The sequence below is a fragment of the Protomyctophum bolini genome (genome assembly GCF_963924005.1).
Source record: "Protomyctophum bolini genome assembly, chromosome: 13".
NCBI lineage: Eukaryota > Metazoa > Chordata > Actinopteri > Myctophiformes > Myctophidae > Protomyctophum > Protomyctophum bolini.
This window is the reverse complement of record NC_137874.1, coordinates 30,448,775-30,460,520: the sequence shown is the minus strand read 5'-3', so window position 1 is coordinate 30,460,520 and position 11,746 is coordinate 30,448,775. Positions and strand designations below refer to the sequence as shown.

The 11,746-nt window shown below is 41.3% G+C and overlaps 1 protein-coding gene across 1 annotated transcript; it reads left to right on the top strand.

The window, feature by feature from the left end:
* The first annotated feature begins 2,318 nt into the window (after positions 1-2,318).
* On the top strand, positions 2,319-11,598 carry ddx52 (DEAD (Asp-Glu-Ala-Asp) box polypeptide 52). Its single transcript, XM_080779927.1, has 15 exons — positions 2,319-2,429; positions 3,473-3,722; positions 4,081-4,211; positions 4,409-4,594; positions 4,890-5,033; positions 5,705-5,816; positions 5,905-5,977; positions 6,414-6,617; positions 7,339-7,429; positions 7,541-7,663; positions 8,186-8,336; positions 9,852-9,927; positions 10,319-10,390; positions 10,882-11,181; positions 11,411-11,598. The coding sequence occupies exons 1-15, from the start codon at positions 2,343-2,345 to the stop codon at positions 11,454-11,456; spliced, it is 2,046 nt and encodes a 681-aa protein (XP_080636053.1). The 5' UTR covers positions 2,319-2,342; the 3' UTR covers positions 11,457-11,598.
* Positions 11,599-11,746: the final 148 nt, after the last annotated feature.

The following is an 11,746-nucleotide window of genomic DNA, read 5'->3' as shown; positions in this document are numbered from 1 at the left end:
ATTTTTGCCTACCATTGCTGTCATTGCCGTACCTTAAAGCTACCTGATTTATGGTTATGGCAAAACTTAACTTCAATAATAATCACTGTTATGGGTCCATAAAACATTTATTCAGCTCTTTTGAATGCATTAATTGCATACACTATTCGGTGATATATTTTCTGCCTATTCAGGCCGAAACCGAATAGGCCGAAAATGCTTTTTTAGACATTTACTGCCGAATATTTTCTGCGGCCGAATATTCGGTGCATCACTAATTTTTATATTCTGTGTTGTGACAAAAATACAATTAAATCGTTAATCACAATTGACAATTAAAATTTGACAATCAAGCATTAGGTACAATTTCATGATGGTGACACCCCCTAAAGGGTGATTCACATTGAGGACTAGAACTATAAAAAATATAGTTTTATCTTTATTAGTGCTCAGTGTGAATGGCTTGAACCCCAACATCCCTATTCTAGGGGGAAGGGGGGGGGGAACATTCGCCAGAAATAGCAGATCTACAAGCTCACAACGTGTCCCATTGCGACACGTTGTGAGCTTGTAGATCGGCTATTTTTGGCAAAGACATTCGGTGCAGAGTGATAAAAGATCCTAAAAGCACATGTATCAACTCAAATCCGTGTCACTAGTAGGAAGAGACGGAGGGGTTTAAGAGGTTAACCCTGTTCACTGTAAAGGCCCATACAGGAGAACAGAGTCAGACGCTACAGCGGTGGTTCTTAAACCTCTTCATGTCAAGAATACCCACATTGATATGTATTTTATTTGGCCACAGACCACCATCTGAAAGTGTGTCGTGCCAGGGACGGCTAGAAAAGATGTGTGATTTATTTTCCCTCAAAATTATTAAGATCTTTTCAAAATTAGCAGATGTACAAGCTCAGAGTGTGCTCTGTGCTGTGAGTGTGACCTTATGGATAAAGTGGTTAAGATAATTGTGATGCGCTAGAGGAGCTGAGCGGCCTGGAAGAGACGACATCACAATACAGTGATAAAGGCAACATACTTTTTCTGCAACTAACAATAATTTTCATAACATTTTTTTTTAAATGTATTAAGCAATGCAATGAATGTACATAAAATGGTGAAAATAAGATAATAAATAAATGTATGTATGTATGTATGTACAAATGATGTTATCTGTTTCCAGCAGTCAAGAACATAGCTTTTAATTTAGTTTATTAACAGATGTGATTTGTGTGTTGATGAATCAATTATTGTATTGATCATTTCACCCCTCATACCTCTCATGGCTATCACTAGACCTAGAATGCCTGTGATCATTTAATTATACTTCGTAAATGTTCATGTATCATAGGCATAGAAACGTCTCACTGAAATCCTGTTCGGGCTTAAAACCGGTGGCCTAAATGTGATAAATGCTCCGTTTGTACTCACCCATTAAATAATTCCAAAGACGTGGAGTGAAATATGGTCCTCTAGTTTTATATCCATGTGAAAGTTCTGGCACAAAACGTGTATTTAGTCAATTATCTCCACTTTTTCAAGAGATGCACACGGACATCTTTCTCTCCGGGCGAGGGGGGCCGGAACAATCGATGAACTGATTTTACAAATACGTCCTGTTTACCGCAGACGTCATCACCAATTGACCAGGGAAACACAAAAGTTTGCAGTCACACAATTGGCAGGTGGTGTGATTAATTACCCAGCACCTATCGCAAAGCACCTGCCAATAGTGTGACCGCAAACTTTTGTGTTTCCCTGGTCAATTGGTGATGACGTCTGCGGTAAACAGGACGTATTTGTAAAATCAGTTCATCGATTGTTCCGGCCCCCCTCGCCCGGAGAGAAAGATGTCTCTTGAAAAAGTGGAGATAATTCACTAAATACTTTTGTTTTGTGCTTTATGCTTTTTATTCTTCATAACATATCTACTGAAGTAATGGTATAGTCATCTATGTACTGTTTGAACTTATATTTTATAGATATGAACTATATACTGTTCAGATCACATGCATCGATTATGTTATATTTGTAAGTCACTTGGAGTCCCATTTATTTCCCTGTGTTATTTCCCATAGTATACTTGTTTGTTTTACAATTTTTAGATGACTATGCAACGATAAACAATGACACTTGGTTCAATAAAATCTTGAAACCAAATTCAGTTTAATCTTTTGCAGCCCGCATATAATAATAATAATAAAAATAGATTATTGACAAATGTAGGCTGCTTCTCAGAGATCAACTTAGTTCTTGCTGTTTTAATCGCAGCCACCAGAGGGCAACATGGCCACTTCTATCTACAGGAAGTGCTAGCTGGATGTTGCGGATGTTGACTACTGATGACAGAGTAGCACGCTGCTACCATGGACGCCTTCGACTTGTTCAGGAAGCTTGGATCGGGAGCAAAGTTTGATTTTAAGAGGTTTGGGAAAGATGCTGAACGTTTTAAGGTAATGTTGGAACGTCCGACTGTTGCTCTATCAACACAATACGGCCAATAATTGTGAATTTCCACCAGTTCGTCAATTTATGCTGATTTCTAGTAGTACGAACTCTAGCCCTAGAACGGCTCTTGTTGTTACATACAGTATGTACAGTATTTCACATACAGAGCCATAGAAAGCCCTCCTTGATTTCTGGTAGAACTTTAACATGTGCGGCATAAATGTGATAAATGCTCCGTTTGTACTCAACTCACCCATTAAATAATTCCAAAGACGTGTTGTGAAAAATGGTCCTCTAGTTTTATATCCATGTGAAAGTTCTGTTACAAAACGCGTATTTAGTGAATTATCTCCACTTTTTCAAGAGATGCACACGGACATCTTTCTCTCCGGGCGAGGGGGGCCGGAACAATGATGAACTGATTTTACAAATACGTCCTGTTTACCGCAGACGCCATCACCAATTGACCAGGGAAACATGGTGCTTTGCGATAGATGCTGGGTAATTAATCACACCACCTGTCAATTGTGTGACTGCAAACTTTTGTGTCTCCTGCTCAATTGGTGATGACGTCTGTGGTAAACAGGACGTATTTGTAAAATCAGTTCATCGATTGTTCTGGCCCCCCTCGCCCGGAGAGAAAGATGTCCGTGTGCATCTCTTGAAAAAGTGGAGATAATTGACTAAATACACGTTTTGTGCCAGAACTTTCACATGGATATAAAACTAGAGGACCCATATTTCACTCCACGTCTTTGGAATTATTTAATGGGTGAGTACAAACGGAGCATTTATCACATTTATGCCGCACATGTTAAAGTTCTACCAGGACCCGGTGCAAGCCATCTATGCCTGTGATACATGAAAATCTACGAAGTATAATTAAATGATCACAGGCATTCTAGGTCTATACGAACTCCTGCTGTGATGTCAACAGCCTTTTTACTCATGTGCCTTAACAGCAGTCATTACTAATTAAGGAGTTTGATTGTGAGACCGGTTTGTGGAGGCAGACTTTTTATAAACCTTTGTGTGTTGTTTTGTACAGATGTCGAGACCCAAACGAGGGGAGGCTTCCTCGGACGTTCTCTCTGGAATCAACTACTTTGGCTCAGGGACAATCAATGGCATTCCGAGCATGCCTGAACAGGAGGAGGAGGAGGAGGAGGAGGCTATTGATGGGGATGAAGAGGAAGGTGTGGGACAAGAACCTGAAGCTGGAGTTAAGAGGAAACGAGTTGAGGAGAAAACTGTAAAGAAGAAGAAAAAGAAGAAATGTAGCCAGGTGGACACGGAAGGTAAAGTATCATCACAGGAGTTCAGATTCATTAGTTGTTGATCACTTATTAGTGGTCAATAACATATTTATATGTATGACATGTAAACATCAACATACGTTTTGACTATTCTTTATAAGCTTCAGTTCTTCTACTCTAAACATGGTTCTCAAAAGCCTCAAGCCCAAACCAGGGCTCGAGTCAGGATAAGGTAAACGACACCAATGCGACTCATTGAGTTTGCAAGGAGTTGTATTGGTGTGGTTTACCTTCAAACCGTTTTGTCCCAACCCGACCCTTTGTTGTGGTTTGGGCTCTAGAATGTAACCATCAGAGAGATCACAAAGCTGCTTTCGTGTGGTTTCATTTAAATGTGAAGCCTCTCAGGGAGAGACAGAGGGCTCTGGCATCCTTTGGACCTCTTCTCTGGACAGAAAGACCAAAACTCTTCAGAAGGATGGGAACGAAACCACCTCACTGAAAAGGCTGAAGCATCTCCACCAGGAAAAGGTATCTGACTTGTTGAGGAACGCCAACAAATGTGGATTAACATAAGCTTTTAAAATGTGTAAAATTGTCGTACACAAAAGACAGTGTTTAGTAGTGTCCATGTGAACCATTAGAACGGCACGTGACTTTTAATTGCATGTTTCATTGTCTGATCTTTGTGAGTAATAGTGAGTTTTATGCCTTCTGCTCCGATTCAGGTGAACCGCATTCGTGCCCGGCACCGTATAAACGTACATGGCAGTGACTTGCCCGACCCAGTCTCCACGTTTGAGGAGCTGCAGTCCGAGTACCGTCTAAATGCGCGGGTGCTGCACAACCTGAGAGAGGCAGGGCTGAACACTCCAACGCCCATACAGATGCAGGCCATACCCCTGATGATGCATGTGAGTTCACCTTTTTAATGCCTATATTATCAGTCGTCCTTGTGGAGGTTCCAGGTGGTCCCCAGCTATATGATGGAGAGTTGCTAACCAAATGGACGCTTATTAGATCTTTAACTCTTGAGTACTCAAGAGTACATTTTTTGTTAAACATCAGCATTACTTAATTTACAAGAAGTTTACACATTTAGAGAATGTAGAAGAATTGTTATTTTGATCGTTTGTTTTGAAGTTTTGGACTGGCTCAAAGTGTGTGTGTGTGTGTGTGTGTGTGTGTGTGTGTGTGTGTGTGTCACAGAGTCGTGAGCTGCTGGCCTGTGCGCCTACTGGTTCAGGGAAGACTCTAGCCTTCTGCATCCCTCTTCTGGCTCATCTACAGCAACCAGCTAACCTGGGGTTCAGAGCAGTTATCATCTCCCCAACCAGAGAACTGGCTAGTCAGGTATACATTACAGAACACTCATGCATTCACACTCAATAAGGTAATCTATTTGTTTTTTATACATGAAGTTGAAGGTTGATCATCAACAGTAGGTAATTGCCAGGAGGCATGAGGTCAGTCCGCTGCCCCCCCAGGTTGGCAGAGGAAGTGTAGCGCCCAGGATTACATTAGACAATTGGCACTGGGTGATAAGAAAAAACTGGGTTACAAAATCATGGGATAAAAATTTAGATTTAAAAGAAAACAGTAGGTAATTGCCAAGGCAAATTTTTTTTACTGATGGAAATGTTTCTGCAAAATGCCTAATGATTTCTCAGGTAAACTTGTTATACAGCACAGTTGTGAAACAGCTGTGTTTCAACTGATCCTGATTTGTTTGTTTAGCTTGTACATGCAATTATCCACTACAATTATTTGAAAACTTTTCTCTAGTTACTAGTTTTTGCTAATATAAATTATTATTACATATATTAACCACTTTACGATCTATTGTGATCTTGTAGATCTGCTATTTTCAAACATTTTAGCACTTTTACTTTTGGTACTTTTAAGTGTATTTTGATGCTTTTACTCAAGTAGCTTTTTGAACACATGTCTTTTACTTGCAAGTTGCAACAGAGTAGTTTTATATTGTGGTATTTCTACTTTCACTTTCCACCACTGACATCTAGACACACAGAGAGATACTTCGTCTGTCTGAGGGACTGGGCTTCAGAGTTCACATCATTGACAAGACTTCCATCGCAGCCAAGAAATATGGGCCACAGTCAAACAAAAAATACGGTAAGACTGCGGAAGATGCCAAATGCACATTCTTCTCTCATCGGTTTGCCCCTTTCTCACTCCCTCTTCCTCATTCTTGTCACTGTAGATATTCTGGTCAGCACACCAAACAGACTCGTCTTCCTCCTCAATCAGGACCCTCCAGCAATAGACCTAAGCAGGTGACAATGACACGTGTGTGTGTGTGTGTGTCACATATTTTCAAACATTTGTATTTAAAGTTATTAAAATATGGAAGTTATTTGTCATATGTTCCCTGTGCACCGTTGTTTACGAAGCCTAAAAGCCAAACATCTTTTTTTAGGCATAATGTGACCCCAGGACGATTAGCTGTAGCTTTGCACCAGCTAATGGGGTCCTAATAAAATGTTATGAACTCTGTTCCAATGTTCAATGTCAGAAACGCAATTACGCAGTTAATTGCAATTATTTGAGACAATTAATGATTAAGTAAAATGTCATAATCGTGACAGGCTATGTGTGTGTTGTCTTTACAAATTACACTGATATTTGGTTCATTGAGTTTGTGTTTGACTTTGTGTTTTTTCTTTGTGTGTGTGTGTGTGTGTGTGTGTGTGTGTGTGTGTGTGTTGTCAGCGTGGAGTGGTTGATAGTGGACGAGTCTGACAAGCTGTTTGAAGATGGTAAAACTGGGTTCAGAGACCAGCTTGCCACTATTTTCCAGGCCTGTACCAGTCCCAAGGTCCGCAGGGCTTTCTACAGTGCCACCTGCACACCAGACGTGGCAAAGTGGTGCCGTCTAAATCTGGACAATCTGGTCTCTGTCAACATCGGACACAGGTAGCATTTAATCTACAACACACCCTGACCCCTCTATCTGCATCTACTAGGTTTACATTTCTTTCTAATATATTTTAGAATGACTCTTTATATTTCTTTACTGTTTGTAACTCGTTTTTGTGACACTTGATAAGCACATTGAGATAGCGATTAGAGAAAATTGACATTTGGTTGATTAGATAAACCTTTGTTGATTAGATGCGATTTATTATGCCCAAAATTACATATGGCACTTCTACTTTTTTTAAATTAATTAGGTATTTCATGATGCATTTAATACGATACGATACAACTTTATTGTCAGCTTTCACTGAAATTTGCTTTGCGTCCATGACGTCACCGTTCAAGATACAGACAGGACATACACAATACATTACACAAGGTACATTACAGGACACAACTCACAGAAGCATCATGCACAATCTAATTGTTGTGAGGTCAGTGAGCTCATTGGTCTTGCGGTTAGAGTGTCCGCCCTAGGATTAGGAGGTTGGGGTTCGATCCCCGGCCGGGTCATACCAAGGACTGAAAACGGGACCCAATGCTTCCCTGCTTGTCCCTCCCAATGCCTCCCTGTGACATACTAGCGTCAATGTCCAGGGGTCTATGTCTAGCTGCCTCACGCTACAGAAACAGGAGATAGGGCCTCATGGCTCGGCAAGGCTTACTTACTATTACAGTGTTGTCTTTGTTTTACATGTTGAATAACCTGTGCTCTCAGGAATGCAGCGGTGGAAACAGTGGAGCAGGAGTTGCTGTTTGTGGGGACAGAGAACGGAAAACTCGTGGCCATGAGGAACATCGTCAAAAAGGTATGCATACTTTTTATAAATGCGATTAACTGAGAGAGAGAGAGCAACAGAAGATTTCTCTGAATGTTTTCTCTCTAATCGTCTTGTTCAATTTACTGACTCTCTTACCAGGGGTTCCTGCCTCCCATGCTGGTGTTTGTACAGTCCATAGATCGTGCACGGGAGCTATTCCATGAACTGGTGTACGAAGGCATCAACGTAGATGTTATTCATGCTGACCGCACGCAGCAGCAGGTACAAGCGTATTACAATCACTTTGCACAGATACTCATGTGGAACATGTTGGACTTGGGATTACACAAAATGTTTTTGAGGTATGCGAGCCCCTCCTATGCCCAGCTTTGAGTGTTTGTGTAAACACAAACGTTGAAGACAAGTGTGTAAACACAAACATTGAAGACAAAAGTGAGGACGCAAATTGTGATTGCGTGGGAGATGTGTCATTGGTTGAGAATGAAATGTATGATGACGTACTGTATGATTATGATAAGAGCGCCCCTCACTTCACAAAGGTGTGATTATATATATATATATATTTAAAGGCAGTAGATAGTCGGGTGTTCAAACAGCATTGGTAAAGGGCCTTCCCAGATTCTTGCCCTTAACACTTTAATGCGCCGGGATTTTTCAAAATAGCGCAGGGGCAGCTGGACCAGCTGCTATCTATAACCAAGTCATAGCGTTAAGTTATAAGGAATTTTGAGCCATGATTCTTTGTGTAATTTGATAGTTGTCTTTCTTATCAATGTCTCCCAGAGAGACAATGTTGTCAACAGTTTCCGCTCAGGGAAGATCTGGGTCTTGATCTGCACTGCGCTGCTTGCTAGAGGAATCGACTTCAAGGGAGTCAACATGGTGCTAAATTATGACTTCCCCACCAGCGCTGTTGAATACATCCACCGGATTGGTTAGTTCCTCCTCTTCAGTAATCAATGTATTTTAGTTTTTCTCTCCCTTTCTGTCAATTTTTCATTGCATGCTTTATCTGTTTCTTATCTATTACCGTAGTAGGGATGTCCCGACTTTTTCCTTTCTGATCCGATCCTCATACCATCATTTCTGTGTTAGCCGGTACCGAATACTGATACCAGAGAATAATATATATGTTACGAAGGAACGGAGTGCCTCTCTGACATCATAACCGGGGCGTCAGGGTCTCATCACCCCTGACATCCCAACACCATAAATATCAATGCCTACGCAAGTTACAGACAGGATTAAGCTAAGAAGGACCCAGATCACGTAGCAGATCTCGGATACTGTTTTAGAAATATTTAATAATCAGACATAGCCTTAAAATATTAACTATAATGTAGTAAAACTATTAATGATGACATGAAAAAGACATTGGTGCCTACAACAGCATTTATAGCGTAGTGTCAACATAAGTCTAAATCTAATGTATGTTATGTATAATATAGCCTGATTTTTTACTTAAAGGGGGAATGTCACAGCCCGAGATTAACATTGCTGATAAGGTACATCACGTGGTCTGAATGAAAACAGTTTCAAACGACACGTGACTATATCTCAGGCTCTGACGTGACCTAGCATCTAGCCGAGCTGAGTGGCTAGCGCACCAAAGGCTAGTGGTTTTGAGGTAACCTTTTGCGTCATACTAGGTGAAAGTGTAATAAAAAAAATTATTTTATTGCTCGGAAATCTTCCTTACAATGACATTGAGTTGTTGCACTGAACTGAACTGAGCTGTTGCATAATCGCAATTTCGCGTGACTAGTCCGTCTGAAGCCCACCACACACCGGCTGCGAAGTCCCCCGTGTGTGCGAGAGAGAGAGAGAGAGAGAGAGAGACCGCCCCTATATCGGTGTGTGTGTGTGTGTGTGTGTGTGTGTGTGTGTGTGTGTGTGTGTGTGTGTGTGTGTGTGTGTGTGTGTGTGTGTGTGTGTGTGGCGCAGGCGGGCGGGCGGGCGGGCGGGCGGGCGGGCGGGCGGGCGTAACGTTACGTTACGTGAAGCTCCAGGGCTCCGTGAGCCCTGTTCAGCACTTAGCCGGCTGAGGGCGTGTCAGCGGGGGGGAGACAGATAGACAAGATGGGTACGATGGAACCCGTCGCGCGGAATTGCGATTATGCAACAGTTTTCCCTAAAACTTAGACGTCAACTCGGTGTCATTCTGGCGAGGGTTTTGGAAAAAAAAAAAAATATTCCACCAAACTTTTACCCAGCTATGAAGCTAAAAGTGACCTCAAAACCACTAGCATGAGTTGATAGCCACCAGGAACGCTAACTCGCAGAGCCCAGAGCCGCTCTGACATTTAGACCAGATACAAGATCAATTTCATTGGTCAAATTGAGCTGGCACTTACGTACGTCACAATCTAGATGCTAGCGTTAATAGCCTTAATAGCTTCCCGAGGGGCGTGTCAGTCCCGCTTTAACATCTACACATGCTGCTTTCCAGGCCGTACTGGTCGAGCTGGACACACAGGAAAGGCCATCACCTTCTTCACAGAGAATGATAAGCCACTACTGCGCAGGTACACGTACACGGGATATAATACACGCCATTGGCATTATTTAAAAACTGCTATTTTGTTAAGTAGCTGTCCTGACAAAGTCAACATGGAAATGTATCCCATAGCCACTAGTGTTGTGCAGGTGTTTCATATTTCACTATTCATGATAGTAAATAAATAAAACTGGACAGAAACTTGCCAATGTTTTGTAACAGAAAAATCAGGAGTGTACAATATTTGATTCACTTTCAAAAGAAGTGAATAACTTCTAGTTCATCCAACCAGAACAGACCATTACTTTACTCCGTAGTCCCAAAGAAGTGGGCTAGCTATCCAGCTCAACTAGGCTTGCTTAGCCCGGTCTTTATGTACACTTTGAGTAACAATTTTGTCTGTTCTGTTTGTTCTACAGCATCGCCAATGTAATTAAGCTAGCTGGCTGTCCTGTGCCTGGCTACATTGTGGGCTTCAAGAAGACACACAGGTATGGTACCTGTTCAGAGAACTGTGATTGGTTAAACAAGACTGGATCAGATGTCGCTTATCTAGTTGTTGTTGGGGTATTTGCTACATTTTCACATATATACATTTTATTGATGCCATTAATATGGCTTCGATAAAAGTGTCTTGCTCAGGGACACTTTGCCAGATAGACCAGGGGGAAAACTTAGCGACCTTCTGATTCCCATGCGTTCTTTCTACATCTGCTAATAATATCTATGACATATCATTGTCTATGACTCCAATTGTAGGCACGGTTTCAGCCCATTAAGACCGCCATTGACTTCCATTATGAAATTATTTAAAGTAAAGAAATTTGTCCAGTGGTTTACAGACCGACCCATTTCTAGATGGCATGCAGTTGTTTGCATGTTTAGCCTTGGACAAACTCACCTTGGACAAAATTACACAAAATGGCTTGAAAGGTATAAAGACTGTAGCATTAACGGGGCTGTATGTTGTTTCTGTGTCCAGTAAGGTGAAGCAACGGCTTCAGAAGAAACCTCCCAAAAGGAGCACTATTTGCACAACACCACGTTTCCTGCAGAAGAAGAATCTCACCCAGGACAGGAAATCTAAGCAAGGACAGGAAAGCACAGGAGAGGGTTTGCAGAATGGAGAAAAGATGCCTAAAAGATCAGATGGGCAGAAGAAAAGAGACAAGAAGAAGAAGAAGAATGCAGATAAGATGAAGGAAGTGACATTAGAGAAGCCAGTGGCAACAGACAAGCAGAAGAAGAAAGTATCGGTTAAGACGGGAGCCAAACTGAAAGAGTAAGTCTTTTATTTATAAAAAAAAAACAATGCTCACAATCACGACACACGGGGTAGTATTCACACAACCCACCTCAACTCATGCATACACATGCCTATAAGAGTAAGACCATACATTGTTTTTCTTTTATTACTTTCATCCCTTTTATTTGTAGAGAAACTGAGAATTATATATTATTTTTGAAAGCCAAAATGCATATACTGTAGTTTTGCCTTTTTTTTGTCCCAGCTCCCCTGTGAAAAAAGTAAAGAAGAAGAAGCTGGGAGGTGTATGAACCAACAGCCTGAAGTACAGAAGAAGACGAACATGAAGATGTACAGCATATCTTGCTGTAATTCTACTGCTGGTTACCATATTTGTGTGGTGAACTCTTTAGACTTTCTACCAGAGTACGATAATGAAGTGTTTTTTAATGACATCAGACATGTGTTTTCATTCTTCTCAACACCGGTAGGGACTCCTTGGGACAAAACCGTCTTAAGGTCAACCACACCAATGTGGTTGACCTGGTATCAGTGTTCTTGTATCATTTAAATACCACTCATCCATGCAAACATTTTAACA